Below are 20811 nucleotides of genomic sequence, written 5' to 3' on the forward strand. Positions count from 1 at the left end.
CTCTATTGGTTATTGATTTCTATAGTCCTTTTATCATCTTCTCAGCTGGGCAATCCCCAGCTTTCCAGGCCTTAATCTCCTCTGTATTTTCTGGTTACTCCAATGTCCTTGAAGGGCCATAAATTGAAGATCCCAGACATCCAATTTTCAAATGCCTTTGGCTTTATTGAAGCTTGTCAGGATTAGTTTTAACAAACTTAAGGTTTTGGTGATTCATGATCTGAGTAACAAGAGTCTATGTAGAAACTTAACTAGTATTTGCCAAAAGTGAGTGCTGCTTACAATTAATTAAAACAACTAATTAAAAATTAGTTAGAAAAGTTTTATTGTTTCCAACAACCAGAACCTTCTCCCTGACAGAAGGATGGAGCCAAGAGAACAAGTGACAGGAAAAGAGGAACGGCGTCCAGTTGTGGCAAGGGAGGTCTATGTTAGATTTACAGAGAATTCCTTCATGGAGTGGGTGGCCAGGCACTGGGACAGCAGCGGAATTGCCACCTCGGGGGTGTTTAAGCAGGGGTGATGCAATGGCTGGCAACATGGCTAGTGAAGAACACGATAGCGGAGCCAGCACTGGGACCTTCGAGCCTCACAGCTGTGCTCGGCCTCCCTCAGCCCCTCACAGCTCCTCTGCCCCTCACAGCCCCTGTCGGTCCCTCATGGCTGCCTCAGCCCCTCATGGCTCCCCTCAGTCCCTCACAGCCCCTCATGGCTCCTCTGGGCCCCTCAGGGCTCCCCCTCAGCCCCTCACAGCTCCTCTGTCCCTCACAGCCCCTCATGGCTTCCCTCTGTCCCTCATGGCTCCTTTGGGCCCCTCACAGCTCTCCTCTGTCCCTCATGGCCCCTCTCTGTCCCTCTGGGTCCCTCACGGCTCCCCTCTGTCCCTCATGGCTCCTCTGGGCCCCTCAGGGCTTCCCTCTGTCCCTCATGGCTCCCCTCTGTCCCTCTCGGTCCCTCATGGCTCCCCTCTGTCCCCTCACGGCTCCCCTTGGCCCCTCAGCACCGCCCCCCACTGTCATGGCAGCGCCTCTGCGGCGGGAAGGGGCGGGAAGGTGACCGGGCCCCGCCGTGCATGCGCAGTGACGCTGCCGCCGCTGGGCGGGCCGGGGCGACGCCGCTTCCGCCCGGCGCCAAGATGGCGGCGCCCTTTGTCTGGTCGGTGTCACGGTGAGGGCCGCGGGCTGCGGGTGAGGCCCCGCCGGGCCCGGCATGGCAGGTGCGGCACGGGGGCCCCGGGAGAGCGCTGGAGAGGCTGGGGAGAGGGCTGAGTAGGACACGGGCGCTGGGAGGGGAGGAGGCTGCGGCCTGGCTCGCTGCCTGTGGGGTAACGGAGCCGCTTTGGGGTCACCCCGGAGCGCGGCCCCCGGTTCTTTGAGGGCAGACTGCGGGGGGAGCATTCCTGCTGGCGGGCCCTGGGAAACGCGGTGCTGCCGGCCGTCGTGGGGAGCGCGGGGGATTGTCGCGGTAGGAACGAGGGGCTGCCGGATATCGTCAGGGCTTGTTGGCTGCTGCGAGGGGAGCGGGGAGCTCCTGGTTGTCCTGAGGGGAACGGGGGCTGGTGGCTGTCCTGAGGGGAACGGGGGCTGTCGAGAGGGGCTTCTGAGTGTCGTGAGGGGAGCAGGGGGCTCGTGGTTGTGAGGGCCCCGAGGGGCTCCTGGCCGCGTCCCGCCCGGGTGTCCCTGGCCGCTGTGTCCCCCCCAGCCGAGAGGTGACTCGGGGCGAGGCCGTGGATGAAGCCGTGTGTGCCCCGGCCTTGGGGCATCTCCGACCCCTCGGGCCCCCCGAAGATCCTCCCGGTGCTGGGGAATGGGGGTCACAGCCCCGAGCCGGCGCCACACACATCCCCGCAGCTCAGGGACGGGAAACCGCGAGGAAAACAGGATTTTGGCCCGTTCTGGCGTTTTGCCGAGGTGACAGCCCCTCCTGGCCGTCCCTGCCCTCTGCGGGCCGGCATGGGTGACACATTTCCTGCACCAGCCGCGTTTCCTTAGTTTTGTTTCTGCATCTGAGGCTTCTGCCGAGATTCCAGCCCTCAGCCAGCATTCCTGAGAGTGTTTTCCCCGAGGAGACAAGGGTTGGCCATCCCTGGGTGCTGCAGACACAGGAGGGGTTTCAGGGTAGATCTCAGGCTCAGGTGATGTCTTGGCATCCAGAGCAGCACCAGCACATCCATGAGCCTGAAATCCAAATAACCAAGGCACCCTCAGGGTGTCTGTTCCCTGTGGGGTGTCCAGGATGTCCCTCTCCTCGCGTCTTTCTCATTCTATTTCATTTTCCCCACATTTTTTCCTCTTTGTGGTCATTTCCCCTCTCGCAGCTCGCCTTCCGCTTCCCACCACCAGCTCTGCAGCCCTTCCCTGTTCCGTGATCCACAGTGTTATTGTTATTATTATTATTATTATTATATGGAGTTGCTCTGCTCAGAGCAGCTCCAGACTTTCCTTTTCCCATGAAAACCGTTGCAGGATCCGTTCCTGGAAATGAGGACAGAGCCCTGTGGGCAGAGGCAGCGAGGGCTGGGGCCGCGTTGTTCCCCGAGCTGACGCACGAGGCGGGAGATGACGGTGGGTAGGGAACAAACCCCCTCTTCCCTTTCATCTTCCCAGCACGGGTGGCTGGCTGGTGACAGCCTGGAAAGGCAGTGTTTAACTCACTGTTTTTTCCCATTTAGGGAGGTGTGGGGGTTTTTAATAGGTAGATGTTCGTGTGGCAGGGAAGGGGAGAGGTAACGTCGCTAATTAGTGAGAGTGCTCGCGTGGGAAGCTCCCAGGGACTGCAGCTGCTGTATTTATCTGTGTGGAGGGCGTGGGTGGGCTCATAATGAACTTCTGCATGATTAATTGGATAATGAGAGACTCAACAACCTCGTCGGGGAGAGGTCGGGAGGGGAATTGTCTCCTCTGAGGGGAAATCAGAGGATGCCCAGTCCTGCATCGGGGATTTTGCACCTTCAGCACCCAAGACTGGAGGTTTAAAATTGAGGTTTTCCTTCCCATTTTTCCCAGGATGGCTGCGTAGAGACTGACCTGAACACCTGGAAAGGGGAAATCTCTGGAGGAGAGACACAGCCCTCTGGCCCTCGATCCTCTGGGTATCTCTGCTCCCTGCAGCACAGGGGTGAGCTCGGGCACCACTCCTGGGGGCTGGGTCCAGGTGTTTGGGGTTGTTCAACCTCACAGTCAGGGGTTTTGGTGGGTAAAGGTGACATTGGCTGCTGGGTGTGGGTATAGAGAGCATGTGACATTACAGGGGAGGCTACAGAAAATAGGAAGGTTTTTTTGGGGAGAAGCTGAATTTCCTGGATTTTTACTTCCTTCTCAAAGCTGGGGAGCAAAGCTGAGACAAGTCCAATCCTGGAACGTTGAAAATCATCATTCAGATGTGAAGTGCCTCCCACAAATTCCCCAAAATACCCTTTTAGTGCATGGAACTGTCAGGATTCCTCAGGTTCTCCTGAGCAGAGAGCTCTGCCAGCACAGCCTCGTCTACCCTGCAGGGAAAATGCTCCCCCTTTTCTGCAGAGCTTTGCAAACCACACTGGGCCATGCTGTGCAGTATCTTGACCCAAGTACTGTTTTTCCTGGCTCTCAGGGATGTATTTTGGGACAGGCTGGGCGAGTTTGGAGGGCTGGGGGAAAGCCAGGCCAGGGAGTTCAGTGCAACGACAAAATGGAATGGAACTTCCTCTGTGTGTGTGTGTGTGATCCAATGCTGTCAGAGAGGTCCTGGCCTCTCATCCACACTGGAAGGGAATGCCTGTGGAAGCTGAGTGAATCCCTGGGAGGAAGATCCTTCCCTGTGTTGCTGGCACACGTAGCTGACAGGAGGAGGCTCCCTCTGACCACTGATTGCTGGAAGGAGCAGGAGCTGGAAGTGCCTGGTGTTGTGGATCCAAACCTCTCCCTTCTTCCTGACTGGAAACTCCTGATTTAAGAGGTGATGAAGTGGAAAAACAACTTCCACGGGCTGGAAACTTTCAGAGACACTGAGCATGGATCCAGGAGTGTTTCCCCAGCTGTAACCTTCCTGCCCCAGCGTCCAGAGCTTTGGGGACTTCCTGCATGAACAATAACTGGATAGTCCCCGTTTCCTTTCTCCCCCCTCCTTGCCAATCCCTTGAAACAATCCCTTCAGCTCCGGAATCATTGTTGGAAGACAAAGCCAAGTGACAACCTTCATTCACCCTACGGATGCAGCTCAGGAGAAAATCCACAGTGTGGCACTTTGCTGACAAGGACCTGCTGGAAAATTGGGGTTTTGCCATGATTCCAGCAATTTGCAGCATTCCTTAGGCAGAGCTGTGCTCCAGGCATGGAGAACTCCCTCCAAACACATAATAAAACATAAAAATTCCTCATTGTCATGACATGAGCAGCTGGAAGAGCAGGAGCTGGAAGGTTTGGATGAACACTCCCGTGCTGTGGCCTTGGCAGGAGCTGTGACACAGAGGAGGGATGATGGCACTTGTGTCTGCAGAGGTGACAAGGCTCCTGCTCACTGCTTGGACCAGCTGGGGAGCAATAGCTGTGTTCTGAATATTGTCATGGTTGCTAAAACCATCGTGGCTGTTCCGTGAGCTCCTTCTAGCCCTGCGTTGGAGTCGTGGCTGTTCTAGGAGAGGGTTTGGGATTGGATGAGAGGAGCTGAAATTCACCTTTTTGGGCTGTTTTTTAACCACCAGGCAGTCAGGTCGTGTTTTGCGATCTCTCCTCCTCCATGACCCCTTCAGTGGTTTCACCACACACCTCACCCCAGCCCTGCTGTGTTTCTTCCCTCCCACAGCCATGGATTTCCCTCAGCACAGCCAGCAGGTGCTGGAGCAGCTGAACCAGCAGCGGCAGCTGGGGCTGCTCTGCGACTGCACCTTCGTGGTGGACGGCATCGACTTCAAGGCCCACAAGGCCGTGCTGGCCGCCTGCAGCGACTACTTCCGCATGCTCTTCGTGGACCAGAAGGACGTGGTGCACCTGGACATCAGCAATGCTGCAGGTAGGCCTGGCCTTTTTGCCCAGGATCCCTCCCAGCTCCTTCAGCAAGACAATTCTGTGCCCGGGTGTCGAGGGAGGCTCTTCAGCTCGTTTCAAAATGAAGGAGTGAGGGCTTATTTTTGGTTGTGTCACCTCTCCTGCAGGCCTGGGCCAGGTTCTGGAGTTCATGTACACGGCTAAGCTGAGCCTGAGCCCTGACAATGTGGAGGATGTGCTCGCCGTGGCAGGTTTCCTGCAGATGCAGGAGATTGTCAGCGCTTGCAACGCACTCAAATCTCTCTCTGTGCCCCCAGAAAATCCCCCTGGGGTGAACCAGCAGCCCCCTGAGATCGGTAGGTACCCTCCTGGCTTCCCCTCACCCAGGCAAAGTCAAGATTTACCCACTTGTGCTTCATTTATCCACTTGTGCTCCTTGGCCACCTTGCAAACCCAGTTCCCGGGTGCATCTGCTGCGCCTGGATGGGGTTTGATCCTCTTGGGCAGCACCAGCAGGTGAAAAATGACTGCTTCTGTGAATTTTGTGGGATTTGGGAATCCTGCTGGCAGCAGCAGCTGGATGTTCTCCTGTTCCCTGGCAGGAGCCGACAAGGTGCCGGCCGATGACAAGACTTCAGCGGTGGCAGAAGCTCTGGGGGAGCCTGACAAAGCCAAAGCAGCTGCTCCCGACACCGAGGGGAAGCCGGAGGCCGCGGCACAGCCTGAGGTGCCTGCGGAGCAGCCGGCTGGCCAGGAAGGTGAGCCAGCGAGGGGTGACAGCCTGGGACCTGCTGTCACCCCCAGCACACCCTGTCCTGACACTCCGGCGCTCACAGGGACAGGCGCTGCCATCCAGGAGGATCCCAGGGCCGACGCTCCCCGGCTCCCGCAGCCGTCGGAGAGCGCGGTGGGCAGCGGCAGCCTCCACAGCTCTCCTGACACCGCCGGGACAGTTGGTGAGCAGGGCTGGGATGAAGCTGGGCAGGGCTTGAACCCTCGCTATCTGTGGAATTAATTGTGTGAGTTTTGTGAGGCACGGATCCTCTGCGAGCAGTTTTCAGGGAGCATAGTGAGGAGAGGTGGGAAATTCTCTGCCTGCACAGGCTTTGGGAATTCAGGGCTAATCACCTGCAAATTCAAAGTGATTGCAAGCAGAAGTGATGATGGATGAGCTTTCACTTCCCTTCCAACTCAGATGTTTCTGTGATTTCTCTGGGGACAGGGGACGCCTAATCCCAGTCTCTTTACTTTAGGAAATACAGGTGGATTTATGCCTCTGCTGCCACTCCCAAATTTGAGCATCCCCATTTTCTATTGTCCTACAGAGATGAAGCTGGAAAGGAAGGAGGAAGAGGGGGAGATGATAGTGGAGGAGGAAGATGAGGGTAAAATCCCCAAGGAGGAGTCTCCCCAGCTGGAGAATGGGGAAAACACTGAGGATAACGAGTCGGGAAGCACGGATTCCGGGCAGGAGAACTCGGGGGAGCCGCGCCTGCTGCGCTCCGGCACCTACAGCGACCGCACCGAGTCCAAGGCCTACGGCTCCGTCACGCACAAGTGCGAGGTGAGGCCAGGCCCTGGGCAGGGCTCCAGGTGCCACTGGGTGCCTCAGGGACAGCGGGGTGACAGTGCCTGTCCCTCCATCCCTAGGACTGCGGGAAGGAGTTCACCCACACCGGGAACTTCAAGCGGCACATCCGTATCCACACCGGAGAGAAGCCCTTCTCGTGCAGGGAGTGCAACAAGGCCTTCTCTGACCCAGCCGCCTGCAAGGCCCATGAGAAGACACACAGGTATGGGTGGAGCCAGGGAAAGACACCTGGAAAATGTGAGGTTTGCTGGGAATGGTCGAATCCTTTGAAAATCCACTGGTGTGTTGGGGTATCTGAGAGATTTGTCTTTCTGCCTCTGTCAAAGTCACAGAATAGTCCTGAGTTGGAAAGGATCCACAAGGATCAAGTCCAACTCCTGGCCCTGCACAGACACCATCAGAATCCCATCCTGTGTCTGAGAGCATTGTCCAAATTTGTGTTGTTTCATGGACTCCCATCCCTGGAGGTGTTCAGGGTTGGATGGGGCTTGAACAACCTGGTCTAGTGGCTGATGGGGTCTGGTGGAACAAGACGAGCTCAGAGGACCCTCCCAACCCAAGCATTCCATGATTCCTGGGTCTGGCTGGGTGTGACACTCAGACTGGGTGTGACATTCCCCCCTCCTCCCAGCCCACTGAAGCCGTACGGCTGCGAGGAGTGCGGGAAGAGCTACCGGCTCATCAGCCTGCTGAACCTGCACAAGAAGCGGCACACGGGCGAGGCCCGCTACCGCTGCGAGGACTGCGGCAAGCTCTTCACCACCTCGGGCAACCTGAAGCGGCACCAGCTGGTGCACAGCGGGGAGAAGCCCTACCAGTGCGACTACTGCGGGCGCTCCTTCTCCGACCCCACCTCCAAGATGCGCCACCTGGAGACGCACGACACCGACAAGGAGCACAAGTGTCCCCACTGCGACAAGAAGTTCAACCAGGTGCGCTGGGGAGCGGGGCCAGCGTGGTCCCGGAAGGGAGGTTTGTCCATGGGATGCAGTTTAGGGGTCCCAGAGTGGTCCTGGGATGGTGGTGTATCCATGGGGTGTAGCTGGGGGTCCCAGAGCAATCCTGGAAGGGAGATTTGTCCATGGGCTGCAGTTTGGGGCTCCCAGAGTGTTCTGGGATGGTGGTGTATCCATGAGGTGTAGTTGGGGGTCCCAGGGTAGTCCTGAAAGGGTGGATTATCTATGGGATGCAGTTTGAGGGTCCCAGAGCTGTTGTGGGATGCTGGTGTATCCATGAAGTGTAGCTGGGGGTCCCAGAGCAGTCCTGAAAGGGTGGATTATCCATGGGATGCAGCTTGGGGTTCTTGGAGCTTGGAAGGAGTGGTTTATCCATGAGGTGAAGCTTGGAGATCCCAGAGGCCACTCCAAAAGGGATCCATGGGGATTCGGGTTGCTCTGAAGGGAGGCGAGGTGGTTTGGGGCTCTCTCCATCCCGTTCTCCATCCCCAGGTGGGGAATTTGAAGGCTCACCTGAAGATCCACATCGCAGATGGGCCCCTGAAGTGCCGGGAGTGCGGGAAGCAGTTCACCACGTCAGGTAACACGGGGGAGAGGGGCTGTGTGACAGGACTTAGATGGTCTGGGGTGAGCAGGGAGTATTCTGGGGCTGGATCAGAGCCAGAGGAAGGCTTTCATCCCAGTTTTGTGGTGCCATGGTTGTGCTGCATGAATTCCTGGTTTTCCCCATGGAGCCACACCCTGGAAAGGAGATCCTCATCCAAATGTTGGAGATGGGGATGTCTCCTCCCATCTTCTCTCAGCCTGCTGCAGAGCTAGAGGGTTAGAATGATCCCTGTGGAATCTTCTGATCCCCTCAAACGTTGGGTGCTTGTCCTGGCTGTCTCCACTTCCACGTTACTGCCTGATCCCAGGCAGGGTGCAGCCAACTTCCCTTGATCCCTGCGCAGTCCCTGCTCCCTGAACAGCACCAGGCTTTCCCCAGGGAGCTTCTGGGGCTCTGGGAAGGAGGAGATCCGGTGTCCTTCAGCCTGCCCTGCTCGCAGGTAACCTGAAGCGGCACCTGCGGATCCACAGCGGGGAGAAGCCGTACGTGTGCGTGCACTGCCAGCGCCAGTTCGCCGACCCCGGCGCGCTACAGCGCCACGTCCGCATCCACACCGGTACGGAAACGCCCCTGCCCCCCGGGTCTCCCTGCCCCCGTGCTCCCCACCCACCTTCTGTGCTTCCCCAGGGGAGAAGCCGTGCCAGTGCTTGATCTGCGGGAAAGCCTTCACCCAGGCGAGCTCGCTCATCGCCCACGTGCGCCAGCACACCGGGGAGAAGCCCTACGTGTGCGAGCGCTGTGGGAAGAGGTGAGGATTCCCCTGGGAATGCCAGGAGGGGCACTCGGGCGGTGGTGGAGTGTCAGGGGGCACCTCCACTCGCTGTTCCCGGCCAGCTGCCATTCTCTGGAGGGAGGGTGGAGGTGCCAGGGTGATACCATGGACTGTGCTCACCGTGGTGTCATTGCCCAAGGTTCGTCCAGTCGAGCCAGCTGGCCAACCACATCCGTCACCACGACAACATCCGGCCCCACAAGTGCACCGTCTGCAACAAAGCCTTCGTCAACGTGGGCGACCTGTCCAAGCACATCATCATCCACACAGGTGGGTGCCTCCCAGAGCCCTGCACCGCCCCGGGCCATCAGCCCCTCACCCAGCCCCATTCCCTGTCCTCTGCCAGGGGAGAAGCCGTTCCTGTGTGACAAGTGCGGGCGTGGCTTCAACCGCGTGGACAACCTGCGCTCCCACGTGAAGACTGTGCACCAGGGCAAGGCTGGCATCAAAATCCTGGAGCCCGAGGAGGGCGACGAGGTCAACATCGTCACGGTGGCGTCCGATGACATGGTGACATTGGCCACCGAGGCGCTGGCTGCCACCGCTGTCACACAGCTCACGGGTGAGCTGGGGGCCCGTGGGGTTCCCAGAGGGAGCTCATCCATGGGGGCGCAGCTTGGGAGCCATCCAGAAGGGATGGTTACTGGTGGGGTGCAGCTGGGAGGTCCTGGAGTTGTCCTGCAATGGAACCGTACCCATAGGGAGCAGCTGGCTGGTCCCAGAATTGTCCCCAGATGGAGATTCATTTATGGGGGTTCAGCTCTGGGGACTCAGGAGGCATCCCAGAAGGGAAATGCACCCATGGAAATGCTGCTTGGGGGTCTTGGAAGTGTCCTGAAAAGGAGAGTTATCCATTGGGGTGTAGCTTGGAGGTCCCAGATGCCATCCCAAAAGGGAATTTTATCCCTGGAGAGGAGCTTGGGTGTTACATGAGGCCCCCCACAAAAGGAAAACTTATCTGTGGGGAGTAGCTGGAGGGGCCTGGAACTGTCCTGAAGGTCAGGTGAATTTATAGGGGTGCAACTTAGAGGTCCCAGGAGCCACCCTAAAAGGGAAACTTGTCCCAGGACTGTCCTAAAAGGGGGCTGGATCTCCAGGGAGCAGCTTGGGGTTCCAGGAGACACCCCAAAAATTAGATTTTTCTGTGGGGGGCAGCCTAGGGGATCCCTGGAGCCCTTCCAGAGGAGAAGCTTATCCCTGGGGAGCAGCTTGGGTGCAGTGGGGCAGTCCTGAAAGGGGGGTTTATCCATGACATGCAGTTTGAGGGGCCCAAGAGTCACCCCAAAAGGGAGATTGTAGGGGGGCAGTTTGGGGCTTTTCCATGGGGTGCAGCTCAGAGGGCCTGGAGCCCCCAAAGGCACTGGAGATTTATCCAAGGGCCTGGGCAGCCTCACATCCCACTGGAGTTGCTGCCAGCCTCAGCACTGGGCAGGATCCATGGTCAGGGAATTCCTGCCCAGCCGGGCCCCCTAATGTCCCTGTCCCCCTAATGTCCCTGTCCCCCCTGTTCCCACAGTGGTGCCCGTGGCGGCCGCGGTGACAGCGGATGAGACTGAAGCACTTAAAGCTGAGATCACCAAAGCGGTGAAGCAGGTGCAGGAGGCAGGTGAGGCCGGGAATACCGGGCTGGCTCCTCCCATCCCACCATCCCAATAGCACCGGGAATACCGGGCTGGCTCCTCCCATCCCACCATCCCAGCACCACCGGGAATGCCCGGCTGGCTGCTCCCATCCCACCATCCCAATAGCACCGGGAATACCGGGCTGGCTCTTCCCATCCCACCACCCAAATACTACCGGCAATACCGGGCTGGCTCTTCCCATCGCACCACCCCCGTGCCTCCCCCATTCACTGTGTGTTTCTCTCTCCTCCGGCAGACCCCAACACGCAGATCCTTTACGCCTGTGATTCCTGCGGGGAGAAGTTCCTGGACGCCAGCAGCCTGGCCACGCACGTGCGCATCCACACGGCCCAGGCACTCGTCATGTTCCAGGCGGAGCCCGACTTCTACCAGCCCTACGGCGCCGCGGGCTGGCCGGCAGAGCAGGTCATCCCCGCCGGGGAGCTCCTCTTCCGGCCCCGCGACGGCCCCGAGCCGGCCCCGGCCGCTGCCCCGGCGCCCCCGGCCGAGGGGCCGCCCCCGGCCCCCGAGTGACCCCGCCCCGCCCAGCCTTTATTTAAGAGACAGCTCGGAAATGGTGTAAAAAGTGTATTTCTGGAAGGAAAGAGATGGAATAAAATGCAGTATTTTGTAAGGGTTGGTGCTCGGGGAGGGGGCTGTGGCTGCCCCCACAAGGGGAGGTTTTGGGGTTCCTGCAGAGCTGGAGCCCAGTGCGGGGAGTGAAACACTCCAGTCACTGCTGAGTGTGTGGTGTGCTAAAAGCAGGGAGAGAGGAGATGAGAAAGGATAAAAAAGGTGGTTTCAGGTTTATAACCCCACCCAGAACAGCAGATGGGGATTTTTGGGGTAAAGCCCCAAAAGACCCTCACGTGCTGACCCCCACCCAGGGAGGGGTGTGGGGACAGGGGCACTGCCCCTATTTGGGGACAGAAACAGGAGAAGAGGTGCTGCTGATGGAGGTGGGGGGTGGAGCCAGTCCTGCCCCACCCGGGGCTGGGGCTCAGCTGGGCTCACCCCCAAGGGACCCCTGGGAGCTGGGAAGGGGGGCTGGGGGTCTCAGGGGCCGTGTGTCCATCCCTGTCTGTCCCTGTCCTGTGGGCAGTGCTGGCTCCAGCCTTGTGCCCCCCACTGCTGGGGCTGGGGTCTGCAGGACCCCCAGCAGGAGGGAGGGGCAGGAGCCCCAAAATCCGCCCCTGTCCGTGTGTCCAGCTGGACACTCCCCACTTTGCTCTGTCCCCTCAGAGCTCCCAGCTCCCCAGGGCAGGGAGGGAAGGGAGACACACACCTCCAGCCAGGACAGACAGACACGGAGATGGCTGCAGGGACAGATGGACACGTGGAAAGCTCTGTGGATGGCTGGGCAGTGGCAGAGACACACGGACAGGTCACCTTCAGGCCGGACACAGTTTCACATCCAGTGACATGTGTCTGTCCATCCATGTGCCCACCTGTGCCACCATCCCTGTGTCCATCTGTCCTCATCTCTGGGGGAGTTGGAGGATTCAGGAAGGGCTGCGCTGTGCAGCCGGACACACGGACAGGGCGGTTGGTGTTGGGCAGTCACTGGCAATGACTGGACAGATAGACAGATGGACGGATGGACACAGGGATGGTTTGACAGGCAGACACAGACAGGGACACGTCCAGCTGGACACACAGACAGTTCTGTGCATGGACACATGGCCAGCTTCATTGACAGCCAGACAGAGGGACCATTGCAAGTCCAGTCAGACAGACAATTGTACATCTAGCTGGACACACAGACATTGTACAGACAGACAGACACCTTCTGCCTCCACCCATGAGCATAAATGCCCCAAAAATGCCCTTTTTGTCCCCAGGGCCCCTCTCCAAACCCAGCGATTTCACACCCCCGCCCCGCCCCCCTCACACCCCCCTCACACCCCTGCCCCGCCCCCACAGCCCCGTGTCCGTCTGTCCGGGCCCATCCCTGTGTCCATCCTCAGCCCAGGCTCAGAGTGGGGGAAGGGTCCGGCCCGATCCCGACTCCAAACCCCGGGACAGTGGGAATGGGGTGGGGGCAGGGCGGGGGCGGGGCGGGGGTGTGAGGGGGGCGGGGCGGGGGTGTGAAATCGCTGGGTTTGGAGCCGGGCCTTGGGGACAAAAAGGGCATTTTTGGGGCATTTATGCTCATGGATGGAGGGGGGGGGAGGTAACTGCCCCACCAGATGTACAATGTCCGTCTGTCCAACCAGACATACAATGCCAGTTGTCAAACTGGACGTACAATGTCTGTGTGTCCAACTGGACGTACACTGTCCAGCTGTCCATCTGGAGACATAATGTCCATCTGTCCATGTGTACATACAATGTCCATCTGTCCAGCTGGACACTCCCCAGCTGTGTGTCCAGCTGGCTGTACAATGTCCACCTGTCCAAATGAACATGCAATGTCCAACCGGACAGCCAATGTCCACCTGTCCAGCTGTATGTACAATGTCCATCTGTCCATCTGGATGTGTGTGTCCACCTATCCACTGGACACACAACGTCCATGTGTCCGGATGGACAGCTGGACACAGGCATGGCCGTGGGAATGGATGGACATGGAGCTGGACAGACCGACAGGAGCAGTTCAGCTGGGAATGGGGATGGTGGATCTGTCAGATGGACAGAAGAACAGGGGAGTGTCCAGCTGGACAGATGGACATTGTACGTACATCTGGACAGATGGACATTGTACGTACATCTGGACAAATGGACATGGTACGTACAGATGGACAGTTGGACATTGTACGTCCATCTGGACAGATGGACAGTGTATGTACAGCTGGACATTGTATGTCCAGCAGGACACACAGACATTGTACATACAGCTGGACAGTTGGGCAGATGCCTGCTGAACCAGACACCTTCCCCCTCCACCCATGAGCATAAATGCCCCAAAAATGCCCTTTTCACCCCAAAGACCCCTCTCCAAACCCAGCGATTTCACACCCCTGCCCCGCCCCCCTCACACCCCCCTCACACCCCTGCCCCGCCCCCACAGCCCCGTGTCCGTCTGTCCGGGCCCATCCCTGTGTCCATCCTCAGCCCAGGCTCAGAGTGGGGGAAGGGTCCGGCCCGATCCCGACTCCAAACCCCGGACAGTGGGAATGGGGTGGGGGCGGGGCGGGGGCGGGGCGGGGGTGTGAGGGGGGCGGGGCGGGGGTGGGAAATGGCTGGGTTTGGAGCCGGGCCTTGGGGACAAAAAGGGCATTTTTGGGGCATTTATGCTCATGGATGGAGGGGGGGAAGGTAACTGCCCCACCAGATGTACAATGTCCGTGTGTCCAGCTGGCTGTACAATGTCCATATGTCCAACTGGATGCACAATGTCCATCTGTACATACAATGTCCAACTGTCCAACTGCACGTACAATGTCCATCTGTACGTACCATGTCCAACTGCACGTACAATGTCCATCTGTACATACCATGTCCAACTGTCCATCTGTACGTACCATGTCCAACTGCACGTACAATGTCTATCTGTCCATCTGTACGTACCATGTCCAACTGTCCATCTGTACGTACCATGTCCATCTGTCCAGCTGTACATACAATGTCCAGCTGTACATACCATGTCCAACTGTCCATCTGGACGTACAGTGTCCATCTGTCCAGATGTATGTACAATGTCCATCTGTCCAGCTGGACACTCCCCTCTTCCTCTGTCCATCTGACAGATCCACCATCCCCATTCCCAGCTGAACTGCTCCTGTCGGTCTGTCCAGCTCCATGTCCGTCCATCCCCATGGCCATGCCTGTGTCCAGCTGTCCATCCAGCTGTCCGTTCATGTTGGACACTGTGTTGCAGCTGGACATACACATCCAGATGGACAGATGGACATGGTACATACAGCTGGACAGTTGGACATTGTATGTCCGGTTGGACATTGTACAGCCAGCTGGACACACGGACATTGTACATCTGGTGGGGCAGTTACCTTCCCCCCCTCCATCCATGAGCATAAATGCCCCAAAAATGCCCTTTTTGTCCCCAAGGCCCGGCTCCAAACCCAGCGATTTCCCACCCCCGCCCCGCCCCCCCCCGCCCCCACCCCATTCCCACTGTCCCGGGGTTTGGAGTCGGGATCGGGCCGGACCCTTCCCCCACTCTGAGCCTGGGCTGGGGATGGACACAGGGATGGGCCCGGACAGACGGACACGGGGCTGTGGGGGCGGGGCAGGGGTGTGAGGGGGGTGTGAGGGGGGCGGGGCAGGGGTGTGAAATCGCTGGGTTTGGAGAGGGGTCTTCGGGGTGAAAAGGGCATTTTTGGGGCATTTATGCTCATGGATGGAGGGGAAAGTGTCTGGCTGGGCGTGAGCATGTCCAAATGTCCAGAAGGAAATACGTTTGTCCATTTGGATGTCCATCCATCTATTCATCCGTCTGTCCATCCCTGTACAATGTCTGTGTGTCCAGCTGGACACTCCCCTGTTGTGTCCATCCTACAGATCCATGGGATGGGCGGGTGAAGGGGATGGGTGGCCTGGATGGACAGGCAGGCCCGGGCCCAGCTGGGTGGATGGACATTGCACGGACACCTGGACACACGGACAGTTCACACCTGGACACACGGACAGTTCACACCTGGCCAGACACCCAGGCAGTGCCCTCCAGCCTCACCCCATCCTTGCACAACACCCAAAAATGCCCCTTTTTACCTCAAAGCCAGCAGGGTTGCACCCTTTCCCTCTGCCCAGCAATCCACGTGTCCATCTGTCCAAGCCCCATCCGTGTCCGGGGTCTGTCCATCAGTCCTGCCTCTCTCCCCCCTCCCTGGGGGCACGGAGGGACCCCTGACCTCCCCAGTGGGACTTGGGGGTTGCTGTGGGGTGTCCCTGGCCAGGCTCCGACACCCAGCTCCTTCCTGGGGCACCAGCAGCCCCTTTTTGTCCTGGTTTTATCCCAAAACTGGCTCTGTTCTGCCCCCCACCCTCAGCCCGGGGGTGCAGGGGGAGGGTCTCCCCAAATCCTGTCCTAAACCTCCTTTTTCACCACACCTGCCCGATTTTAACCCATTTACACCAGCCTTGATTGGGCTTCCCACTTGCACCTGGCAGGGATTTGGGTGGAAAAGCAGTGAAAACCATCAAGTCTGGCTCCTGCATTTCCAAGCACGATGAATGCCAGCAATCCAGGGATAATTTTCAGCGAGGAGTTGGTGTGTGGTGATTAAAAGTGGGGGCAAACCCTGCGATTTCAGTTTTCACAAGTATTTATGAGAGAGGAGGGAAAATCAGGAGGAATTGGGTTTAGTGTGATGAAATGTCCTTTTTTCCGGGCTGTTTTTGAGGGAGAGGAGGGTGCCCCTCCCTGGCAGCCCCAAAGCTCCCCTTCCCCTTCCCCTCCCCACGCCGAGGGACGAGGTCGGGGCGCCGACGTGTTTTGTATTTTTTAATAAAGTTCGTAATCCAATGGACACACAAAACAAAACTGCACTGAGAAAAAAAAATAAACCAAAAATAAACCAAAAAAAAAAACCAAGTTCCATAAATTAATTAAGTGTTAGGGCAGGCGAGGGGGGCCGGGGCAGAGTCTTTGTACAAGTGTATAACACTTCCACAGCTGATGAGACGAGGGGATGTTTAAATGAAGCGCACTTACAAATGAGTGACAATACAAAGTCTGAGTATGAAAATAAGATTTTTTTTCTCTGAAAACACATTTTTGGCACAGATTAAAAAAAAATGTATGTTGTGGGGATTTGATTTTTTTTTTAAAGTCAGTATTATATATATTTATATATATTATATATATATTTATATATACACACACCCACTGAGTTCTGCATATCCCACCAGGAAGGAAAAAAGCTCTCCCTTTTGTTTTGTTGTTTGTTTTGTATTCTCTTGTTTTTCAGTGTAAACTGTACATCCCAGATGAAGAGAAGACGGCTGCAGCAGGGGCAGGTGGAGGAAGAGGAAGGTTCACATCCGGAAAAAATAACCCCCCCCCAAAAAATAACCCCAAAAGAAGGAAAAAAAACCAACAAAAAACCCAACGAAACAACCAATAAAATAAAAAATGACTGTGAAATGCTCCTTGACCCACAAATCTCAGCAGAGTCCCTGCGGAACGTCCACGGCGCGGTCAATGTGTGTCAAGACATCCAGAACGTCACAGCGTCTCCAACTGTGCAAAGTCCGAGTCACTAATTTAGTGCAAAGGCAGTTCAGGTTCTTTTTTATTTTTTTCCTTTTTTTTTTGTTAAAAAAAATAAGCCATCCTTTTCTCTTTTTTTTTTTCTTTTTTTTTTTCTTTTTTGTGTGTTTTTTTCCCCAAAAAGGAGGCACAGGAACCCAAGCCCAGTCCACCTGCTGAGTGCATCAGTTGTCCATAGCTAAAGCAACATGTAAACATCCAAGGTTTGATCGAGGCCGGTCAGGCAGGAGGCTGGTTTCTGGCAGCATATTTCTTGTTTCATATCCTTCTCTCCTTCTTTTGAATTAGTTTTCTTTTAAAATTAATTTTTTGTGTGGTTTTTTTGTGGGCTTTTTTTTTTGTTGTAGTTGTAGTTGCTTGTTTTTTTGCTGCAGGGCCTTGGAAAAATTAAAAAAATTAAAATTAAAATAATAAAAAGTCAGTAACTGGTAAACAGCTCATACCGACGCGATGACAATCATCAGGTGAGGAGAGATGTTGGAGATGCTGGCGAGGAGGTCGGGGGCCAGGCGGGACAGGTGGCTTTCCGAGAACTCGCACGGTGGGAAGATCTGCAGAACGTAGGCAGGCTGCAGGGAGGGAAAAACCAGGGATCAGAGGCAACCCACGCCCACAGAGGCTTAAAAATGGCACATTTCAGTGATGTTCTGGGTGCTTAAAGGATCCTAAAGCTTGTGTAAGAAAGAAGCCAAGGGTTTTGTTTCCCAGGTGGGGAGTTTTCCACACCACAGGTTGATTTTGCTGGGAAAGGCAGAAAAACTCCCATTAATTATCATTTCAGTGGTTGCTCCGAGTGCTGGGCTCCTTCTGGGCTCCTTACACCCAGAATTAAATTGCAGGTTAAATTGCAATCAGTGCAGCAACACACCTGGAATAAACCCTCCACGAGACCAAATGCATTCTACAAGAAAACACCAGCTGTCCTGGAAAAATCAGGATAGGGGGAATAAACCAGGACTCTACTTCAGAGATAAATGCATTTGGGAAATGCCTTTCAGCCAAAGATGATGAACTGGGAACACACCAAACGCACATTTGGGTTTTTTTTTGGCTTTGGGGTTGCTTTCATCAATTCCATCAATAATTATATTGATCCCATCAAAAATTTATGGATTCCATCCAGAATTTCTGGATCCCATCCCTGTCTTTGATGGGTGATGGAAATGTGGGGGTTGTTTGACCAATAACCCCAGGCAGATCCAGCAGAAGCCAGAGCTGCCTGTGCAATTACAGCCTGGTCTCGTGTCCCTGTGGCATTGCAGGGTTCTGTGCCCGTGCTGTTATGGACTGGTCTGGTGTCCCTGTGGCACTGCAGGGGCTCTGTGACTGTGCCATTAAGCACTGGTTTGGTGTCCCTGTGGCACTGCAGGGGCTCTGTGACCGTGCCATTAAGCACTGGTTTGGTGTCCCTGTGGCACTGCAGGGGCTCCGTGCCCGTACCTGGTTGGAGCCGGGGTTGGGCACGTTGATGATGCCTGCAGCCTGCTTGGCCTGCAGGTAGCTGATGAAGGCGGCCTTGAGCGACTCCGTCTGGCTGACCACGTCCTCCTGGTCCCGGCCGCAGGGCAGGGCCAGCAGCAGGCAGTAATCGCTCTCCACCTGCAAGGGAAGGACAGGCTCAGGGAAATGCTGGAGGAGGGGGTGCTCTCCAGCCATCCATCCATTATCCGTGGGGGAAAACCCTCACTTTAAACTCCATGATGTTACAATTTTGTACCCCAGAGAAGCTATGGCTGCCCCATCCCCAGAAATGTCCAAGGCCTGGAGTAACCTGGGGTAGTGGAAGGTGTCCCTGCCCATGGCAGGGGGTGGGATGGGCTTTAAGGCCCCTCCAACCCAAACCAGTCTGGGATTCTGTGATTCCAATACTTGCTGAGAGCTCAGCCATGGTGGAAAAGACTAAAAATGGATTTTTGTGGCCACCTGAACTCCCCATCCTACTCAGACACACTGAAGCCAGCAGGAGTTTGTCCCCGGGCTCAGGGTGACTTAAAGGTTTCCCAGCTCTCGTTGCCTTTTCCTTAAGTGCAGTGTAAGAGCTATTGCTCATCATCCGAAATCCGTGTTAAACTCCCTGGGTTGAAGGAATCCGTGTGAACACCAGGATCCCAAATTACAATCATAGCGAGCTCCTGGACTGAAAGGAATCCACAGAGATCACCAAGTCCAGCTCCAGGCCATGCACAGGATCCCAACAACCCCTCCCTGTGCATCCCTGAGAGCAGTGTCCAAACACTCCTCGAGCTTTGGCAGCCTTGGGGCCGTGCCCATTCCCTGAGGAGCGCACACGACAGAAGCCTGGATTTGGGGAGCCCTGGTGATTCCCAGCCCCCCAGCTGGTGAGCCCAGCCTGGCTCTGAGATCCCCACCCTCCCTGGCTGCCCCAGCCCGGGCCCTCACCATCATCCTGCGCGCGACGCCCTCGAGCTGGGAGGCCTCGAGGCGCATGCGCTGCGCGATGCGCAGGGGGGGCCCTCCCTCGGGCGCCGGCAGCGACCGGTGCGCCAGGACGTTGTTCCCCGACACAAAGTGCAGCTGCACGGCCGCCGTGTCGTTCTTGAGAGCCAGCAGACCCTGCCACACAATGGGGTATTTCTGGGAAGAGAGGGAGAGAGGGTTACATACAAAGCAAGGAGAGTGCGATCTGAAATGCTGAGCTGCTCTGCCGCCGAGACTTCCATCAGAGGTTTAAAGGCTCAGCAGAGATGTAGCACCAGATCAACCCTCTACAGGCCAGGCTTGGGTTACATCCTGCTAGATCAGGAATTCAGTCCTTTTCCTTCCAGCTGGCCGGCCAGCCTGCCTGGGTGGATCTGTCATCCCAATCCCTCTGACACCCACCCAGCACAAGGCTGTTCCTGAATGCTGTGTTCCCTTTTACAAATGGACAAACTGAGAAATAACAGAACAACTGCTCGAGGTTATATGGGAGACATTTGGTGCTGAACACAATTCTCAGTTCCTTTTGGTACCTGTTCCTCACTGCCTCCCTCCTCTTCCTCGTTTTCTACACTTGAGAGAGTGGTTTTTCCTTTTTATTTAAATGAAATACACCAACTCTCTCCCCTGCCTATGAGGAAACACTTTCCAGGAAAATGCTGACTTGTAAAACTGAATTGGAAAAGTAAACATGGCTAAAATCCATCAGGGACAAAACAACCCAAAACCCAAACAATGCCTTTTCTGCATCTGAAGTTTTTGATGCAAGAAAGGTCAGATTTGGCGCTATGGCTGAGACAGAACCAGGTGATTTCCCCCCGGATCAGGAGCACGACACTCACTGTCAGCAGCTGGACCATGTCCACAGGTCTCTGGGACACAGGGTGAGGGGATGGCTCCTGCTTGAGCGTGGACTGGGGCTCCGGGCGGCTGAGGGGCGGCCCCGAGGTCGTGGGGATAAACATGGATTGCTTGGGAACTGCCTGCGGCTGGTGCGGCGATGGAAGCTCCTGCTTCATGGAGATGGCGACGGGCGAGGGGTAGGAGGTCTGGCTCGTGTCCCCTTGTGCCCTCTGCAGGTGGACGTGGGGGTCCATCTGTGCCGTGTGCCTGTTCACAGGGGCGTGGTGACTCTGCTCGGGCCCTGCTGCCGACGGACCCTTGGGATCCTGCGGGATCTGAGGGGTCTTGCTGCGGACTGGCTGGCTGGGGTGCGAGTGCTCGCCCTCCGGCAGACCCTGGGAAGCAGGCAGGGGGAAAAAGGAAAGATGTTTAGGCCGAGGGTGTATTCAACCCCATTATAAGGCTGCTAGGACACCATGAAATTCCTGCTGGAGACATTTGTGTCACAGTAGCAGCCCTGCTGTGGCAGCACCCGGGACAGTCTCCCACTTCCAAGCCCACCTGAGCTGAAACCCCACGCCCTGAATCCTGCCCCAAGCCCATCCTTAGCCACACCATCCATGCAAGGATGCCTGACCCACGCACTACCTTGGTACTGACAATTCTCCCCATGACACCATATCCAGAAACCTGTGGGCACCTTCCCCCTTCCTGGGTGGAGCTCCAGAGGGGTTCAGGAAACGAACGGGTTCTTTTGGCTTCCTCTGATGCTAAGCAGCATTTGAACATCACTTCCCATAAAAAACAGCTCCAGATTCCAGAGAGACAGGTAAAGGGTTTTCTTT

The 20811-nt window shown here is 56.5% G+C and overlaps 2 protein-coding genes across 8 annotated transcripts in view; one reads left to right on the forward strand and one right to left on the reverse strand.

Moving 5' to 3' along the window:
- Window positions 1-1084: 1084 nt before the first annotated feature.
- On the forward strand, window positions 1085-11146 carry ZBTB17 (zinc finger and BTB domain containing 17). 2 transcript variants are annotated; one of them, XM_064396981.1, is made up of 17 exons: window positions 1085-1216; window positions 2466-2564; window positions 3006-3117; window positions 4783-4989; window positions 5132-5320; window positions 5567-5722; window positions 5801-5920; window positions 6290-6528; window positions 6615-6757; window positions 7187-7487; window positions 8004-8091; window positions 8558-8674; window positions 8746-8866; window positions 9030-9160; window positions 9237-9452; window positions 10407-10496; window positions 10769-11146. In XM_064396981.1, exons 2-17 carry the CDS (start codon window positions 2559-2561, stop codon window positions 11044-11046), a joined length of 2514 nt encoding a protein of 837 aa, XP_064253051.1. In that variant the 5' UTR covers window positions 1085-1216; window positions 2466-2558; the 3' UTR covers window positions 11047-11146. The 2 variants fall into 2 exon arrangements, with proteins under 2 accessions (XP_064253051.1, XP_064253050.1); XM_064396980.1 differs by having other exon boundaries at window positions 5567-5920.
- Window positions 11147-16152: 5006 nt separating this feature from the next.
- The window catches only part of SPEN (spen family transcriptional repressor), a 65900-nt gene continuing 61241 nt past the window's right edge, over window positions 16153-20811 (reverse strand). For all 6 annotated transcript variants that reach the window (XM_064397152.1, XM_064397151.1, XM_064397149.1 and 3 more), the window contains 4 exons: window positions 19966-20361; window positions 19085-19279; window positions 18125-18283; window positions 16153-17253 (listed from right to left, as the gene is read on the reverse strand). In XM_064397152.1, the coding sequence (XP_064253222.1) occupies window positions 17122-17253; window positions 18125-18283; window positions 19085-19279; window positions 19966-20361 (882 nt within the window). In that variant the 3' untranslated portion in view covers window positions 16153-17121. The remainder of the gene's footprint in view (window positions 17254-18124; window positions 18284-19084; window positions 19280-19965; window positions 20362-20811) is intronic.

This window comes from Passer domesticus, chromosome 22 (assembly GCF_036417665.1).
Source record: "Passer domesticus isolate bPasDom1 chromosome 22, bPasDom1.hap1, whole genome shotgun sequence".
NCBI classification, from domain to species: Eukaryota; Metazoa; Chordata; class Aves; order Passeriformes; family Passeridae; genus Passer; species Passer domesticus.

Bases quoted from the DNA above. Each gene is read 5' to 3' on its own strand.
- ZBTB17 (XM_064396980.1), top strand. The intron at 5,321-5,566 runs GTAGGTACCCTC...GTTCCCTGGCAG, and splicing joins CCAGCAGCCCCCTGAGATCG to GAGCCGACAAGGTGCCGGCC. The intron at 8,675-8,745 runs GTACGGAAACGC...GTGCTTCCCCAG, and splicing joins CCACGTCCGCATCCACACCG to GGGAGAAGCCGTGCCAGTGC.